Genomic DNA, 19,951 nt, shown 5'->3' on the forward strand with positions numbered 1-19,951 from the left:
AGGGTAGAACTATGTTTGACATTAATGCTTTCTTTCTCATATGGGCAGGAATAAGCATGCTGATACCCAGGATATCAATACAAATATACAGCACACGTACTGTCAAGCCAAATCTAGGGTTATGGATTACAAAAGTTGTGAGGTTTGAGTTACTGTTTTTACAGATTGCATGTTTAGCTTTGAAAGAGAACATCCCACCAGAAATCACAACTAACTATTCAAAATGAGAAATGTCCATTTTTATCTATGAACAAAGGAACCTTAGCTTTTATTAATTAACTGATCCACATTTTTCATTCCCTAAAATTAATTGTGCTGTTTATCTGCTGATGCTCAATGTCTTAAAAAATGCTACACTTGTTATTTTATTGTTAGTGTTATAAAGAGACATGTAAGAAAGTTAGTGATATAAAGAAACATGTAAGAAAGAAAACAGGAAATCTCTCCTTTATGATGACAATAATTACAGTCAATTTCTGAAAGCAAAATGGGTAGGATTCAATTCACAGGTTTAGAGATGAAAGTGTCATCATGTTGTCATCTGAGCTTCCATTATAGTCATTACAATCTTTGCAGTCATTACAGGGGTCTAGTCACGGTTGTCAGCAGATTCCACAGAGCAATTCAGCTCAGATGAACTTAAGCAACCTGATGATAGACTAGCCCACACAAGACTATCACAGGTCATTTGGCACCTCCCTGAAAGTGTCTGAGACATCCATATAGATCTGGCAAGCATAACATAGTACCTGTGAGAGGTTTGTGCTGGTTTAGGGGGGCAGCTGGAAGCTGTAGATATGCTTTAGCACAGCTGAAGAGGCAATGCCCTCTATTAGTAGAAGAGCTGTCTAGATTCTAACTCTCATGTCTCACCTGTGAGCTGAAAGACACTATTTTCTCATCAAGTTGTACAGTACCGATTTCATCTGTTTAAAGGTGGATGATCTCAACAAGATTATTTTTTTGCTCAGGATGATCCCAGCTGAGCCTCTGATTCTGTGTGTTGAAATTAATGCTTAATAACTGACTGTTTTCTATCCTTTACAGGGTTTCTTTGTGTCAGTATTTTACTGTTTTTTGAATGGTGAGGTAAGTAGCATCCCCTTTTGTCAGTGTAATTAATTCTTGGGAGGTGGAACTTACTTGAATGCCTGATTGTAGAGACATGAGATGTTTTTTACACGGGATCATAGTCCCATTAGTCTGTTGCTCTTGCAGAAGTTTCTGTTAATGTGCATCTGAATTTCCCAGTTCTCTTTGTAGGTGTCCATTGTTCACAAAGGTTTATCAAAAGCAGTTTATTACTTGGGAGATCAGAGCAGAGGAAAAGAGTTTTCTCAGATTTTTGTTGTTCATTTAATGCTTTTTTTTTCAGTTTCTCATTAATTATAAATATGATTTCTGGTCTTACCTGGGCATTTCTTTTGATGTGGGCTCTTGTTAGATATCCTGCAGGTGATCCATTTTTATTTCATTATGGCCATGCTGAGCTGAGTGAGTTTTTCTGTGAGCATATCTGAGTGATGAGTGTCCATTGCATTCAGAAAACAGGGCTGGGGACAGGGTCACTGGTGTTCCTAAGAATTAATTTCGAGTACTGCTACTCAGACAAGAAAGGTCTTACCCTCAGTGTTTTACTTACACCTCAAAGTGTGAGAGATTTATATCTTTTCCCTACTTACACTGCCAGTGTCTTATTTACCTGCATTTAACTGTGTCATCTTGGCCAGTCAAAATTTGTGTCTCTGCAGAAATTAATGCTATGTCTCAGTTATTCCTGCTCCATTTAGTATGTACTTGGTTTGTGCAGCTTCTTCACTTCATTGTGGGCTATGAGAAAGGATGAGCATGTCTTCTCACACAGCTGCTCTGCAGCATTTTCCACACTTCAGCCAATGAAGAACCAAGATCAGTGTGTTTTTTTTTCTTTTTCATTTCCCCTCTTCCTCGTTAATTCTGAGGTGATGCTAACAACACTTTCTCAGGTTAGGCACATACTACTTTTACATACTGGCAGCAGAGTGTTCCAAGTTCTCTTTCCAACTTGCCTTCAATAAATTCCGACCACTCTGTTTGACTCTTAATAAATAGCAAGGTGGAATCTTCCCCAAAAGTGCAGGCACCTTAACTGAGGGACTACCTTGCCATATAGCCGAGTTGCTCATGACCATGCTTTATTTTTGTGAGCTGCTGTGCTGCACAGTGTGATGAGGTTAAAGGCACCAAAAGCCTGGCATGTCCCTTCAGTATTAATTCTCATATTCATCAGGGGCTGGAACACAAGCCACATGATTTCTCATTCAGTCAGGACTTTGTATCATCCTAGTTCACTTCCATTTTGTGCATTAGGGCTAAGGCCAGTTGGCTGTTCATACCAGGCTTCCACTCTTTTGGCTGTTCTGGGATTCTTTTCAGCTGCCTTGTACTGGGAGAAATACCTCCTTCACTATAGCGCTCCAAGGTTCTGCACCCAAAGCCATGAGCCAACCTGCCATTTCCTGTAACTTAAATGAGTTTAGACATAATCAAGTTTATTGAAATGCAGGATGATTCATGTCATGTACTTCTGTGTCTTGATAACAAACTGCTAGCAGGTCTGGAATGATGTTTGTAACTTCTTTTCCCACATACCACACTACTGTTACACTGGAATAGGCACTTCTGTGGGAGTTAGTTCAAGATTAAGACACCCAGCTTGGGTGATGTAGGTGATCTTGATTAATTTCCCTGAACACAGGTATCTAGTGCCACTAGAGAGGCTATAGAGTATCTGAGGCATCCACATGGTTCTACCAGTGATGACATAGGATCTATAGAAGATTCGTGCCTTATGAATGGGAAGTGAGAAGCCAAGCGGGATACAAGTGGCTTCTAAAATGGCTACGTTACTAACTCAAGCCAGTGGATACAATCTTCTTCTTGACAGCTTAGCCTAAAATAGACACTTCCATTTACTCACATGAACAACTCTAGACTTCACTGAAAGTGTGGGCTGTCTCTCCATTAACTTATTCATGCCTAGGTACTCTGCTTACCTGTAGACACCTACAAATAGCTGAATTTGTGAGTTAAATCTTCCCTGTAGCCATATGTTTGCATTCAACATGCGATTTCCACCTATACCATGGCAACCCCCTAAATACTTCTTTGAGGTATAATATAATTCTAAACTCCCCAAATATTGCAGCATTGACTATTTCAAAACAGTGAAAGGACTTTGGATTCATCTTAATCTGCTGTGGGAATGTCTTTGAAGTATTATAAAGGTTTAAAGGATGAAATTTCCTCCTCTGTTTTAGCTTCAGCTTTGCACAGCTCAGAAACAAGTAGAAGATTCAGTGGATTTTCAGTGCTTTCTGGGTTTGCATCATATTTTTCAAGAAAAAAGATGCATTTTATATATTGCTATTATAAAAGCTCTCTCTTGTGTTAGTGCCCATCCTCCCAAGAACTCCACATACTCATAAATCATTCTAAAAAGAGCTTATGTTTCCCAGATTGTATCCTGAAGGCCACATCACATTGCAAAAGCTGGCAATAATGATGTGTTTTGCCTTTTTGTGAAGTGAGAGGTCTGTACAGGCTACACTGCCAATTGAGGCATATACGAAAACCTTGCTTGTTAGCATAGCAAAAGTGTGTTATCTTACTGCAAACTTCCATATCTAAGCAGTAATTTATTGCTCAGTTAGATTTGCAGTACATTGTTTTCCTCAATTATCTGCTATAAAAAGGCCTGTATTTCTTACTGCATGTGAACGGCACCACATGAGAAGTACAGAAGTATCATAATATCATTTGTATTCTGACATCAGTTGCTCTTAGAGAGGCATCTCTACTAGAAGTGGTGATGAAGGTAGTTGGATGCAGCCTTTGCATAGGCATGCTAGATTTTAATGTTCTCAGAATAAGGAGAAGCTACAATTAACCCCAGTCATTTTTGAGGACAGAAAAAGTTGAAATTAATTTGTTGCCTGTATTGCATGTATACATCGCAGTGAAACTGAGTAAATGTAATGAGAGTATTTCTCAATCTGTTTGATGTGAGAATTATTTGGTTTGGATACGAGAATAGCATTAATAGCAGTTACCAGAATTTGAAGAAATGGCAGAAAGATAACATAAGGCAGCATGGTGAGAGTCAAAGAAAACAGAGCCATGTGTCATGACAAACCTGTATGAACTGAAAATAAAGAGAATTCTCCTAGCGTGATAGCTATATACTATACCAGCGAGTCTAGTTGCTACAATGTCTGAGCATCTCAGTCTGTATAACTTCAAAACTTCTATGCAACTAAAATTAGGTTTAAAGATCAAAATCAACTTCTTAAAAACAAAGCACTCAGAGTGTGTTCCTAAGAAGAGTTTGCCTACATAAGAGAGCAGGGAGTTGGTCTCAGTGATCTGTATGGGTCCCAACTCAAGATATTTTATGATTCTGTGATTCTATTCTATGATCACAGATGAAAGTAATCAAAGTATCAAAGATTCTTTTTGTCAGTGTTCTATCTGTGAAGTTTGGCAAATGAAACAGAAAAGAGATTTTTAACATCTTGTAGGCTCTCTTGATTTAAACAAACATGTCCTTATGACTTTGAGTCTTTCTCTTCCTGTGACATCTTTTCGCCTGGATCAGAGAAGTTACACAGCTGTGCTGCTTGAACAGATCTGATGATCTAGTGGAGAAGGCAGCACCTCAAGTGCTCTGAGGATAGCATCTAGGTAGTAAAGATATCACCATAAAAGGTTTTGACTCTGATTTTGTAGTGATTTGATCTGGCAGGTCAGCAGTGGGGTCACTGAAGGGAAAAACTTGAGTTATTACATTGCCGTCCATGCAAAAGATTTAAAATGGGATGAGTTTATTTCCTAACATTTGACATGGGAAAACAAACACATCCCTTTCCCTCATTTCACAACACACAATGTTTCCCACTGATCTTGGACCATCTTTGTCAGCTGCAGGGAGAATTAAGCTGATGGGCCAGGTCTTGAGAGAATGCATATAATTTGAGCCTCTCTGCTGGAGATACTGATTCTTTAGATTTTGAATAGCCAACACATAATACACAAATTCTTCCAGTGAACTTAATGAGAAGAGGCAGTTTAGATACAAAGTTGATAGTTTTTAATGTTTTGTTGCAAATTTTTTTGCGCAAATTTCATTTAATCTGAGTGATAAAGAGCATCCCTGGACTTCCAAGAAAATTGATGACAAGAGGTTTCTGAGAGTTTAAGATATTATGAAAAATGGTATAATAAAAAATACGTATGTGTTTATGTTAGATGCCACTTGAAAAGAATGACTGTTAAGTTGTGAACTTATTTTCAATGACTGCAAAACCACAGATGCTCCTCAAAATCTTTTATATCAACTCACAGATCACAAGACTGAATTTAATTTCATATAATACTCTGTCTGAAATCATCCTGCAAAGCATGAATTCCTACCTCAAGAAGACCTGGTCAATATTGATAATTGGCTATGAATTAACATTTAAAATGGAAAGTAATTAACTGACTTGGAAAGAAATCATAACCAGAGTGCAATAAAACAGGTTACTTTGTTAGATGGCACTGTAAATTATTCTCACAACAAGGTGCAAGGCAAGGATAAATATGTTTATTTTTTGTGTGTTGATCCTAGGCACCATCTGTCTCTCAAAATCTATTAAGCTCAAAGTGGCTTACTTTGATCTGATCATCTTGGGAAGCTATTCATTATAATTGCCAGCTATGAATCACCACCTAAATGGTCATCCACCACCCATCTAAGCAGACTTCACATTAATCATTCTGAACCCAAAGAATGTCCATTAAGAGCTCTTTCAAATCACTGAACAAATATGAGTATGGAGGTGGACTAGAGGCCTAAAATCTAATTCCATCTCCCATAGTGATTGCTTTCTGAGTAAAGGTGCCCAACAGTGCAAGTATGAGTACTACTGAGGATGCCTGGACAATATAGAGTCAACCAGGCAACAATTAATTCCAGGACTGAGTCCCCTCTCAGTACTCATCTCCTACACCCTGTGTTCTGTAGATGGTTACCTTCATTGCTGCAACTACAGTAGGTGTCTTCAGACCAGAGTCGGGCCAGAGAGCGAAAATTGAAAAGACCAGGCATGGTGAAAGGCAGCAAGTGGTCAGACAGTCCTTCCCTACCCCATCTTCCTTTTCACTAAAACACTGCTCTTGAGAGGTGACTGCACAGCACTCCACAACAAAATCACAGAGGCTGGAGGTGGGCTGATTGCATTCACAACTCCTCTAGTGATTAGTTCCAGTTATGTATAGCCTGGAGGAAAGCAACAACATTTGCTTCCACTGCAGATACATGACAAATCTTTGTAACCAGTCAGAACTGGTTCTAGCTTCTAGAGCAGTTGTGTATGATAACAGAATTGTACTGTCGTGATTTCAGAAATCAAACTTCAACATCCCAGTCTGGCAGGTGGTGCAAACCTGTTATCAGGTTGTATGGAACTGCTGCCAAAGACTTCAACAAACAAATTGATTACAGACCAGCTAAGCAGGCTAATTGCAGACCAGCAGAAAAAGAAGTAATGTTACATAAAATAGTGGTGTAATGTAGGCTATATAAGGAAAAGAAAAAAATCCACCCAAGCTTCATTTTTGTTTCCCTTGAGCCTTGCAGATTGTTTTCAGTACATCCCTTCCCTTCCTTAGGAGGATTAGACAATGATATTGACATCTTTATAGATATGTTTGGTTCAATTTTTATTCTAATGGTAACATAACCATCTTTGACCTGAGAGGTTAACTCTACTGGGAGCCTTGTAAATCCATTCCAATAGGGTGAGAATTCATATAAGAGATATGTATAGTTGCTCAGCAATATATTTTGTTTACAAGAAATAAAGACTCACTGCTGTCTCTCTGAGAGTATTAGCATCTTGACCCATAGCCATCTTCAGAGCACTTACTGTTCCTCCTCCCTTGAGGGACATCCTAACCCTTTGGAAAGCTTTCAAGGTATCATGTAAGGCATCACCTTATGTTGGTTTAAGTTCTTTTATGTAATGAATGGGATTTATCTCCCTAGGATTAGACATCTAATACATGCACATACACAGTTCAGCTCATCAACTTCGTCTTCATCTATAGACAATGATTCACTCAAATACGGGTAGATTTCAAATGATCTATTTTAGTTGTCTCTTTTTTTATGAACTGCTGCCAATGCCTTACAGCCTTTCCTATGTATCTGATACGGAGAGATCAGGTCTTCAGAAACTTCATGGAAGTAGATTATGCTGCAGAGTCAGACAGTGTCTTGAAATTTGAAGTCCACATAGCCAGTTCCCTTTTGTTGATCTGGACATTCCGTGAAAGTCCCTCTTACTCATCTGGAGCTTACAATAAGACAGAATAAATCTTCATCAACTTTTCCACAGTTTGTACTGCTGTTCAGAAGCAAAGATGCTTAAAGTTTAAAGTTATTTTCCACTTACCTCCAAACTGCAGCACAAGGATCTGAAACATAGCACAAAGGCATTTAAGTGTAGTTGGAACCTGATGAATTTATCACTGAAACCTGTTTTCATAGCACAAAAATCAGTCCATTTAAAAGGCCACTGACATCTATATAAACCTTTTTCATTTATTTCATTTACCTTTGGGTCAGGTTTTCTGGGAGTAAAATGTTGCATATGAGCAAAGCAAGAACTTAATTTGGGTTATGTAGTCACAGTCTACTGAACACTGTGATTATTCTGTAGTCAGAGAGTACTTGTTGTCCTTTTGCCCCTCACTTGTTAACATTTTCATGTGAGGGATGTTCTCTGGGGGCAGAGTACGGCAGGGCCCCAGTAGTCTACTTCCAGCTTCCATTACCATGACAGCTCATTTAATCCTACTCTTTTTATCAGACCCTTCCTTTCTACCTACATTACTACTATTATATTTCAGCATTAAGTCAAAAAGCCTCAAGTGAATGGGCCCCTTTGTTCTAAGCACAGTGTAAATGGATCAAGCTGTCTTCCTCTCTGCTAATAAGACATGACATTTCTTTCAAAACCTGCTTTTTAATGTTGCTAAAGGCTCTTTCTTCAGCTAATTTCTAATTGATGGCTGCAAGAAATTAGCCAGCAGCCAGCGTCTAGCATAAGTAATAGCAATACAAAGTTGATGTCTATTTTATCAAAAGCAAATCTATGCCTGTAGTAAATCTGATTTGACCACATGTTCAGAAACTTATTATTCACAGTATGTAAAGAGCTAAAAAGAATTATTCTGAGAGACGAACTTTGCGAGAAAGAGACAGGCTAAGGATCAACACAGAGAACTGAGTGCTCTGCTCAGCAGCACTTTGCCATATTAACAACCAAAGTTACATAGAGATGAAGGTTATAATCTGTATTCCTGAGACTCTTTGTTAAGCTTTAACCACTGATGATAGCCTGTAGCATCTCTGGGCTATTACAGGCAAATGCTGTTAATTTCAGGTGATAGGTGTGCTAATGCTGACTCTAGGATATTGTACTCTACAAATGCTTAATGGATAGACCTAGTTGCTCTCATGGATATTAACAACGAGGTCTGAAGTTGCTATTTTGCTTTATCTTTCTCTATTACTCTTCCTCTATGTAATAGCTTTTTCAGGGTCTCTTTTAACACAAACTTACAGCAGTCACAGCCAGTTTTCTTTTTTCTTGTTTTTTTCTGACCTAAAGTTAAGCTAACATTTTGTTTCTAAGTTCAATTGTAAGAGATAAATTTGAGCTTAACCTTTTCTGCTTGCACTCTGGTCACATCCTAATTGCAGTGAATTATTCTGTCATTAAAAAATGCTTTGCACTCACCCTTGTCTTAAGTGCAGAGTCTGTTTCCATGTTCCCAGTCCATTAGGAGTGGCACCAGATGTACAAGCATTTTTGTTACTACTTTTTATCCTTTCTTAAAGCTTGTAAGCAAACCATACCATGAAAGCCATTCAGACAACTGCTTGTTTAGACTGGCGTCTTTATCTCCAGACTGCTAGTTTTTACTTGTTTGGTTTGAAGCACAAATGGTAAATCTAATCTGGCTTCACTGGCTGAGTAAGTATCTGTTCACAGCGGTTGCTCAGAATAACAAAAAACCCACCAGGTGACTCCCCCTTTTCATGACCCAGAAGAATGCTGCTGTAGGAGTACCTGGGAACAGGAACGCAGAGGACTGCCAATCTGCTATTAATGTCTTTAGCAAGATTATGCTGTACCCAAAGGTTGAACACTCTGCTTTTGCACCAAAGGTGAAGAAATGCACCACTTTCTTTGAAAGACTTAAGTGAATCACAGGCTCCCTGTACAAGGGTGAATTTTCAGCAGAAAGGGGGAAAATCTTTTCTAACAATATCTCAGTATTTATTGACATCTGGGGAGAAATGAGCATTCAAGAGGCAACATCCCTCTCCAGATCAAGTCACATGTTCTTCATGGAACAGTTTCCCATGGCAATGGTTACCCTCTGACACTTCACATGGTATTTATACCATATTTAGATGTTAAGTGTCCAACATTTAGCTAAGCTGTTTTTGTACTCAGACGAGCAAGACTGAGCAAGGACTTACTTATTCCACATATCTAAGTCACCTCCTTAGCGTAATCATATCTCTTTCTCCATTGTCTGTATTGAAAACATGAATTAGTTGGCCAAGACTAAGTATCGAGCTTTCCAAAGAGATTCATCCCCCTCTGCCTTGTAGGTACACTGGCACATATATTTGATATATTCACCTTTGTGTGTATGTTATATCCTCCCTTAAATCCAAGAAAATCTTTCCTGTAAGGCTGATGAGGCACTGGAACAGGTTGCCCAGAGAAGCTGTGTCTGCCCCATTTGAGCAACCTGCTCTAGTGGAAGGTGTCCCTGCCCATGGCAGGGGGGTTGGGACTAAATGATCTTTAAGGTCCCTTCCAACTCTAACCATTCTATGATTCTATGATAAGTATCCCTTTGGCACTCCAGGTAGAACCATAATGGGTTTGAAAATAGTGGGCAACCAGGAAACTGCAACACCATGACACATCTTTACACTGTTTCTCATGTTTCAAGGAGAGGGTTCAATGAGCCAGTGAGGTCAGTTGGATGAGACGGTGAAAGCCAGCATTTTAGGCTGGCTTCTACTGTAGTTGTATATGACTGCGTCAGCCCATCCTGACTGTGGCTATCTCATTTAACTCATTTTATACACTGACCAAACCTCATCTTGAAACTAGTGGAGTCATCTTGTACCTAGTACTTCATAATGAGAGGCTCTTCCAAAAATCCCCTGCATTATTGTTTAACAACATTATTCTTATGCTTATCTCAAATTTATTTGTGCTCCTGGAAGTGCTGTATTTTTATTCTAATTCCTCTTTCACTGGATATTCACTCTTCCCCTTCTCCATGCAAGCAGTCCTATTCCCTCATAATCTTTATTTTGCTAGGGTCTGCACCACCCCTGTGAAATGTAAAAATCACTATTTTATATTGAAACAAATAATTGATTCAAAACCAAAAGAAAGAAACTGTATGTGGCACTCTTCTCACCTTACTAGAAATATCTGCATCTCAAATGTCAGATCGAGCAGCACAGATCACACGTAGTTGAGAAAATAAAGAAAGAGATCTTCAGGTCCAATTTGCTCAGCCTGTGCCTTCTATAAGGACTCTGATTGGTAGAGAAGCCACATTTCCACATTTAGGACTCCCCTGAGAAGGCACCAGAGGGCAATTGCAAAATTGTTTTCCAGTGTATGGAGTGTATTTCATGGACAAAGCTGGTAGTCAGAGGGCACTGTTTGGTGCCAGATCACAGCACTTCAGATGTTTTAAGTAGTTATGCTGCAGACTATGGGTCTAAGTCCCTGAAGGCCCACCAAGATCTGAGATGATTAAAACCATCTGAAAGGAGTGCAGATTCCTCCTTCCCATGACCTTCTTATGAACCATTGTGTGGTTTAACCATCAGGACATTATTCCTGTTCATCTAGGACACCTAATACTGACAATGTGTGTGGTTGGGTGGGAAATACCTCTGCTACTAGGGCTCATCAACTCATCTGAGCACCCATTAGACAGCATGTTGGAACTGTTCGAATGTGGGGTTGAGTGTTCCTTATATTTTGAGTAGCCCTCACACTGCACCTGAAGACAAGAACCAGGTTTTACAGGAAATGGAGAAAAGCAGTGGCTGTAGAGCTTCAGACAGTTCATTTCAACACCATCTTCCCTGCAGTCATGGTGGTGATTGCAGATACACCCAGGATGGCTTTGCTCTGCCTCACTCAGGTGCTGGTAGCTGAGAAGCTGTGTCAGCATGTTACACACAGGCTGTGTAAGCTCATCCCAGGCCTTGTACAGTTGCTATGGTAGCTGAACCACATCAAGGTCTACTCTACGACAACATCACTGCTATTAATACCTAAGCATTAGCCTGCTGGTGGTAAAATGGGAATAAGAGCACTCATTTACTTTTGAGGGATGCTGTGAAGATAAGTACATTAAAGACTGAAAAACATTCAGGATAAGATATCAATATTGTTTAAATTTATCTAAATTTATAATCCAGACATCTAAACCAGAGCTAGTTGTCTAGACTCACTTTAAAACTAATGAAAGGAAATAGCTATTTTTCATTTGATCACAGTATCTGGCCTACCTGGGACGTCTACTTTAGGAAGAGATGAATCATGCTCTTTGATCATATTGACTGGTGCTCTCTTGATCAGGAAGTCAGAAAGCTGTGGGTCAGTACCTGAGGTGTAATGTCTATTTTATATTATTTATAGCCCTACCTTCTACACAATGTGTTCTTAGGAAAGGAGACCCGGCTAGATATACAGGTTATATGTAAAAATACTCTTTTTTTTAAAAGTGCATTGGATTCCAGGTTGGCAGCAGAATGTCAACGTCCTTTCCAAGTGTGATGAGTACAATTACCCATTGACTGTCCAGGAAGCTGGGCCCAGATTCATCTCAACTGACTCTGTAAGCTTACCTCGCTGCATAGGTTAGGGGTCTCAATTGCTCTTGCCAAAAAAAAAAATAAAAAGATCCAGACATTGTTCTAAAGGTTTCATTCCAAATTCTGACTTTGAGTCTTCTCTGCCAGTGATTTGGCAGGAGCTGGTTACCGCCTGTACTGGGAGTATATCAAGCCTTCCCTCCCATTGTGTGTAGTCTAGGATTCCTATCACTTGTCTTTCTCTTGCTTACATAAACATGTATTTGAGCCAGGGTTCCTGGGCTCTCTCTATGGTCCATACAAAAAAAACAAAAGAGGCATTTCAAGATTTATCTGGCCTATTTGTAGCCATGTGCTTGAGGATAACCTGTTGACTGTTGAGTAGCTCTCCACTGCCTGTAGGAAATGCTCACAGGGATTAGGTCAGATCTGTCTGTGTGGTAGACTCAAATGTTTAGTTAAGTGGTCTGTGATTATTCGTATACAAGGGACACAGAGGCAACTATAGCCCCTGTGACAGGTCACTGTAAGACCTCCATCAGGTACATCCATCTTGAGGGTTCAGAGGGTTCTGTTCCCAGAGTGCAGTACTCAAGAAAATATCAAGTGAATGCCCTTTTTTTAGGCAGCTGAATCAAGCCCTGCATGTTTCAGTGTTTACGCATACCATCATTTGTCTCAATGCTGTCTAGTGCCTTTACAGAGAACACTTGAGTATTCTAAGTGGTCATGTTCTTTTCTTTTGTTTTTTCACCAGGTCCGTTCTGCTGCCAGAAAAAGATGGCATCGCTGGCAAGACCATCACTCCCTCCGAGTGCGTGTGGCACGAGCCATGTCTATCCCCACCTCTCCAACACGAATCAGCTTCCATAGCATCAAACAGACCGCAGCCGTGTGATATGCCCTCAGATACATGTGCACCTGGTGGCCTTCAGGGTTCTTCTTTCTTCACTCTTCCCAAGCCCCCCTCTTCAAACTTTCTTCCTTTATTCTTCACTGATCTCTCCTGCAATGAGATGCCCATCATACTTCTGTGGACTCTCATCTCCTGTATTTATGATGCTGCTTTAAGGCAACGGGGCAAAGGCCTCCTGAAGTAGGTGGTGGTGAAGCAGTTTCAAAGAAGAAAGAGATTCAACACTGACTGCACCTTGTGGAAGTTCACAGTACAAAGTCTAAAACAGCACACTGGCTGGAACGATACATTTTTTCACCCTTTTTTTTGTTTGTTTGTTTGTTTTTCCCTTCCGTATTGTGGTGAACAAGAACTGTTTTTAAAATACTGCCCATCTCACCCTGTACATTGATTCCCAATGATTTCAACATTTTGTGTATAGATAGCCCATGCCTTTCTTGTTTCTTTGTAAAAATTACTTCTCTGCAAAACTGTCATTTGAGAACACGTGGCAGCAAGAAAAAGAGCATCTGCAAGGTGGTGTGAAAAACCCGAATTTATCTACCTTCCTCATTTCTCCCTTTGATAGACTGGGAGTTGTCCAGGGCATCACTGGATTGTTTAACACAGGGCACTTTGCCTTGCAAAAACCACGCTCTGTTTGTACAGAGAATTTCAAAAAGGACAGCAATATCTTTAGATAGCTCTATAAAATATTCTTATTCCTCTTAGCCACATGCTTTCAACACAATGTAAGTAGTCTTTGGACAGTCTTTGTGTTTTTTCAGCTAAGAGGATTGGGGTGAGGAAGGACAACAGGACATGTTTTTTGGGTTTTGAAAATATAAAAGGGAAGCGTTGTAAAAATAATGAGGAGAGGATGTTTGCATTATGAGGATAGTGCTACATGCTGCACCAAGATTATCTACTGAGCATTTTGAAGTAGAGCAGATGTATCTACTAGGCTTTTTATGTGATGTTCAAAAATACTGTATATTTTCAGTAATAAACACTACTCTGGGTTGGTTTCAATAAAACAAGTTATCATTTTCTTTACTCTGGAAAGGAAGAGGAGACCTACCTTGAGAATGGTTTTGTATTTAAAATGAGGGAAAGAAATCCTGTGTAATAGTGAGCCAAGAGCAACCTCATGATAAAATCTGAGCACGAGGGGATATAATGATACCTCCTTTCTCATCTCATGGTGTTACACTGAATCTCTGTCCCTCTCTGCGCCCCTTCTCTCCACTGGGTTTTGCAACAGCAGAAAACAAAAAACAAGCTGTGTAATATGTTGTCACCTGTATCTTACCAGTGATGGAGTAATTTGCTCTTTCCCCTTTAGCATGCTTATTCTGAACTTTCTTCACATGTTTTATTAGAGGGCTTTCCAGCAGATTTAAATAGATTTCTCGCTAGCTTTTAGAAGGAGTATGTGGGGCTGGAAAATATCTTGGAAAACACTGTTGTTAATGCCCTGATTTTGGAGGCATCCTGTCCTAACAGCTCAATCACTTTCAGCTTTGAACTGATAGGCAATGCACAGCAAACTTCATAGAATCGTAAGATCCTAGAATGGTTTGTGTTAGAAGGGACCTCAAAGCTCATCTGGTTCCAACCCCCTGCCATGGGCCAGGACACCTTCCACTAGACCAGGTTGCTCCAAGCTCCAAAAATCCAATCGAAGCTATTCTGCCTCAACAAATTAAAATTTTGTCATATTTGCCCCTCCTAACTCTCATTTGGATTTATGTGCCTCAGTGAGGTAACTGAGGGAGGAGGGAGAAGGGAGATTTGAGATTCTGTCTTGTTAGATCTATCATCTCTGCCAAAGAGGAGGAGCAGGGAAAAGTCTTTGCATAGCCTTCCATGTGGCATGCCAACTAGCATAATAGATCTCAGTGTGGTGGAGATACAACTAAGACTGGAATTGTGCCTGCCTATGCCACTCACTCCTGTCAATGCCCTTAGTTCTGCAAACCTTCAGCTGGGAAACAAAAGTGCCTGATGAGAGAGGACTGTCTCAGTGCTTTTATTCATTTTGTATGAATCACCATAGCAATGCACGATCTCCTGGCATTTGTGTTTGAAGGGGCAGATATACATATATACAGGTTAGAAATATGTGGATTGAGTACCTCTGCATTTGCTCTGTCTCTAGGCCAGTTTGAAGTGAAAAAGGGATTTGCAATACAAGAGAAATTGCAGATTATTGTTGCTACCAGCAGTGTAATTTCACAAAAAAATAAAGTCTTTTTTCCTATTGGTATTTGTCCAAAGCAGAGATTTACAGTCCTTTCAGCACTGGACCCTGTTTCAAACCATCATGGTGGACATAGAGCATTAATGACATACTGCTTATGTTATGCTGAAGTGATTTCATTCTAACACATGCACTAACCCTACTTTTTTTGCCATAGAAGTTTTCTGAATCTGTCAGGCCTGAGGTACTGACAACCACAGCACATTTTCTCTAGAGCACTATGATGGAAATCAAGCTTGAATTTCTACTATCAGCCTTGTAAAAGCAACATTTCAGAACATTCCCCACAAAGCAATAAAAAATTATTTTAAGGGCAGCTTTACTTTTTGTCAGAGAGTGCAGAGCAGATAGGTGGATGATAGAGATACAGACAGGTGTAATTCTGAACACAGCATATCTGAGGGTGTCATAAAAGCCAGGATTTAAGAAAAAAAAGCTGAGGGTTTCCTATCTGAGATTGGACACGTGAAGCTTGACATATTATATAGAGTGAGCTCTAGCTTTTCTGCACATGGCTGCCCTGTAGACAACCTAGGACTGGTTTGTAGGCTGCCTAACTTTTCAGTGGGCACCATACCCTCTGGTTGGCAACAAGAAATGGAATTTGTGTGTTCTGGAGCTCATATTCTGATGCCTCTGGAGTCATAAGCTGAGGCACATATCAGTGAGCTCTCTTAATTTGCAGATTGGTCACCATCAGCCTGTTTTCTAGTCCCTGCAAGGATTCCTTACCCTTGAAGTCCTGACAAGGACTTTTACTATGAGTAAAATTGGTGTCAGGCTCACACTTGCCCTCTCAGTGTCCTTATTCCTCTCTGCTTTGCACTCATTAGACCACATCTAGATGCTGGGCACAGTTTGGGTCCCCCAGTACAAGAAGACAGTAGTAAACTAAAGCAATGTCAGCCCTGGGCCACAAATAGGATTGGGTCTAGAGCACTTGCCATGTGCAGATAAGGCCAGAGCAGCTGCTTCAGCACACAGAGGAGGAGACCCAACAGCCTGGCAGTACCTACAAGGAGATCCCTGAGGTGACAGACCAAGGCTTTTCACAATGATGCATGGCAGGAGGACAAGAGATAACAGACTTAGACTGAAACAAAAAAGGACCAAATCAGATGTAAGGAGAAAGTTTTCCCTCAGAGGAACAGTCAAGCAATGGGACAGGTTGTCTGGGACAGGTGTTCAGTCTTCATCTCCAGAGATTTTTCAAGACCCAGCTGGATAAAGCCCTGAGCAACTTGGTGTGCAGTCATAGCATACAATATGGAAATATGCTCATGCCTCCTACCTTCAAAAAAGGCTTCTTCATGTGGTGTCTCCTGGGAGGAATGCAAAGATGAATGAAGTCACATTTATTTGCGCAAAACTACCTCCTTTACATTGTAATACTTTTTAAAGCCTTATGTCCCTTTCAACAAAAGTTTTTTGGATCAGCAGGAAAAATCTCACCTGTGCCAGGAAAATGGTTGTGGGTATGATGGACCAACAGCCTCTCTCTCTCTCTATGTGTGTTTATGTACCAGTGTATGCACATGTACATACACATCCAACTGTCTGTGTATGTGTAAATGTATGGCTCTGTGTGTGAAAAAAAACTGGTCAAGTTCATTCCAATTTGTAGCATATTATGTAGGAAGAAAACAAGACTTCATGTGTTCAGTGAATCATTATGGAAATGAACAGCTATGAGCACTTAAGTACTTGAAATAGAACTCATGAAAGGTCTTCCAGGAAAATGTAGTGCTGAGTGTTGCAGATAATGCATGTGCCAACTGACACCTGAGAGCAAGTATAAGCTTATTATGGATCTGGACTAATTGCTTCCTTCTGACACAATTTAAATCTTTTCTCCCTCCTCCTTTGCAATAAATCCCCAGTCCCAGCTTGCAGCAGAGACAACATGTTGCCTCATCCTGTCTATTCCCTGTGGGAGCCAGTGATGCTGAACTTCAGTTCTTTGGATATAGGGATATCAGCTTAGGGATATTTGAGTGCCATCACACGACATGTACCACCAGTTGATCAGGCCCACTCATCATGGGATTAAGAAAGTCAGGTCCTGCTTGACTAACCTGATCTTCTATGACAAGGTGACCTGCTCAGTGAATGAGGCTGTGGATGTTGTCTTTACCTCAATTTAAGTACAGCTTTTGACACTGATTCCCAGTGCATTCTTCTAGAGAAACTGTCTGCTCATAGTTTGGATGAGCTTATGATTTGCTGGGTAAAAAACTGGCTGGATGGCCAAATCCAGAGGGTGGTAGTGACAAGAGTTAAATCCAGTTGGTGGTGTTTCTCAGGGCTCAGTAATGGGACCAGTTCTGTTAATGTTTTTACCAATGGTCTGGACAAGGGAGGCAAGAGACCTAGACACAAGACCTAGAGCACCCATGCACTGTAAGAAGGGAGGATGTGCCTCCAGGGCTTGGAGGTCAGTATGGCTTAAGGACCAGAGAGAAAAATGGAACCTGACTTTCTGGCCAGCTGGAAGTCCAATTTCAGGTGAGAGTCACTAGGAGGAACACAGTGAATAGGCAGTGTTCACTGGAAAACTCTTCTCAGTGTGGGGAAAAGCTCAAGGGAGTCCAAGGCGAGTGCACAAAGATGGTTATCTTTATGGCACCTTGAAGGAATCTACCTGACATGAGCTCAGAGCTGGCTGGAGGGCAGGAACAGCACAGCCCTGACCGACATGGTGTGTAGTACATAGCTCCAACTGCCATGTAAGGTGGTGCGCACATATGAATGCGTCTTGGGTAGAAAACATGTTTTGATGCTGGGGTTGAGCCACTCAGAACAGTGTGGGGCAGGAGGATGGGCAGAGAAGAGTTGCAAAAGGATATAGACAGCTTCTGATCACCCTGGTCTTTGGTCAGCCTCACTTTTTCTGCAATGTTGGTACCTACTTCTGCTGCAGACAGCCATCACAAGGCTTTCCTTTTAGTCCATAGGAGAAACAAAGCACTTGTGGGATTACAACCCTCTGAGTTCACAGCCCAGAAAATGGTATGTCCCTGTGTGGAAAGGATATTGTAGGCTCATGAGTGTGAAGGTTTCACATAGATCCTTCAAATGTTCATAGAGTAGTTCACTTTATTCCCTTTCTCATTTAATGCCATAGAGCTGGAAGATAACAAGCATCTCCCATGAAACTTTTGGAAAAGAAATAGAGCAGATCTTGAAGTTGTGGACTGATGGCAAAATATGTAATTAAAACAAAAACATGCGTCATCTGGGTAGTCCTGTTGGATTCTACATTGGTTTCTTAAGTTTCGCCACTTGCTAATAAGTGTCATAGAAAGAAAGTATTTCTGGTTAGTTTAATTACCATAGAGCAGTGTTACAGTGACCTTAAGCTGAGAAGTCAAAGCTTTAAAAAAGAGCTCATAAAACTGCAATGAATTTCTTAGATGCTAATGAATGAGACAGCTTCCAAGAAGCCAATGTGTGCTCTGCAGTCTCCAAAGGCTGTGGAATGAACCCTCTGACCCTTTTGATACATCTTTCCTCTGTGCTTCCAGACTGCAAGGGGTCATGTCAAAGGCTGAACCAAATAATTGCACTCTGGATATTGGCATATGTCAAAGTCAGTCTTCTGGGGTAGAAAAATGACAAATTATAAAGCTGCTGTCCAGGCCATAAGAAACAGCATTAGGACCCTGCAGGGATGCTTTCCTTCAGGGGCCAGCAGTATTGTGTTTATTGGCACAGTGAGCTGCCCAATGCAGGCTAAGCAGGGAATAGTGGTTACCTTGGGTCATCCCAAGCCTCACCAGTCACATCCAGCCTGAAAGCACATTTAGACAGTAGAAATTCTGAATGTCCTTCAGCTGGCTTGCCTGTGATGTAGCAGTTGACTCATTTTGACCTTGGGGATGCTCACTGATAGCTGTTTTACAGCTCAGCAGTTCAGCCAGAGGCCAACTGTTCAGCTGCCAGGTCAACCCATGGGTCCTGACCACTTCATGATGTCCGAAACAGAAATTGCTTCTTCCCCTAGTACAAGGGTGAAGCAACATCTAAGCCTCACCCTTGTACTCAGGAGCAGTATGCAACCAAAGTAATGCAAGCCACAAGGTCAACACAACTGATTGTTTGTGAGATCTGGTGATTGCCATGGTTTTATATCTCCCAGGGATTGCAAGTCTCCTTGCCCAGCAGCCAGATGGGGATTGGCCTAAATTCTGTAAATCATAGAATTATAGAATAGTTTGGATTGGAAAGGACCTTGAAAGGTCACCTAGTCCAACTACCCTGCAATGAACAGGGACATCTTCAGCTAGATCAGGTTGCTCAGAGTTGTGAGCAGGTACCTGTGTGCACGTATTTCAGATAAGTCATCAGGTGTAGGGCAGCTTTTCTTTAACAAAAGGATTGTATAACCTTTTGGGAAAAAAAAAAACAAACCAGACAACCAGCCACAAATCTAGACATCCTATGCTGTTTTGCCACAGTAACAACTCAAGTGAAAGCTGAAGTTCACTTCAAATATCTAGTGATGGCTTTTAATAGCCTTCTCTTTGTTTGCATGTGTGTATATGAGCACGCATGGTCTTTCAATCCTTCTGTTTACTTAAGATGTCTCACGGCTAAAACGTGACTCTCAGACCAAGCAACACTCAGCAACCAAATCAAGTGTTGGATTGAGAGTAGGACCCTTATGCACTCTTCCCACTTCTGCTGTAGACTTCTCAAGTGGCTTCAAGAAAGTTTCTTTCCATATCTGTTTGTATTAATTGCTCTCTGCTCTTGTCTAGCTTGAGCACTTAGACTGGAAGCCCACTGAGGTACAGACTTTTCTCAGTGGCTGTCCATATAGCATCTAGCACAGTCA

The 19,951-nt window shown here is 40.7% G+C and overlaps 1 protein-coding gene across 2 annotated transcripts in view; it reads left to right on the plus strand.

Annotated features, from left to right (window-relative positions):
• CRHR2 (corticotropin releasing hormone receptor 2) overlaps window positions 1-15,071 on the plus strand; it is a 145,587-nt gene extending 130,516 nt beyond the window's left edge. For both annotated transcript variants that reach the window (XM_034068360.1, XM_005150016.3), the window contains 2 exons: window positions 1,048-1,089; window positions 12,714-15,071. In XM_034068360.1, the coding sequence (XP_033924251.1) occupies window positions 1,048-1,089; window positions 12,714-12,854 (183 nt within the window). In that variant the 3' untranslated portion in view covers window positions 12,855-15,071. The remainder of the gene's footprint in view (window positions 1-1,047; window positions 1,090-12,713) is intronic.
• Window positions 15,072-19,951: the final 4,880 nt, after the last annotated feature.

This window comes from Melopsittacus undulatus, chromosome 1 (genome assembly GCF_012275295.1).
Source record: "Melopsittacus undulatus isolate bMelUnd1 chromosome 1, bMelUnd1.mat.Z, whole genome shotgun sequence".
Taxonomy (NCBI): domain Eukaryota; kingdom Metazoa; phylum Chordata; class Aves; order Psittaciformes; family Psittaculidae; genus Melopsittacus; species Melopsittacus undulatus.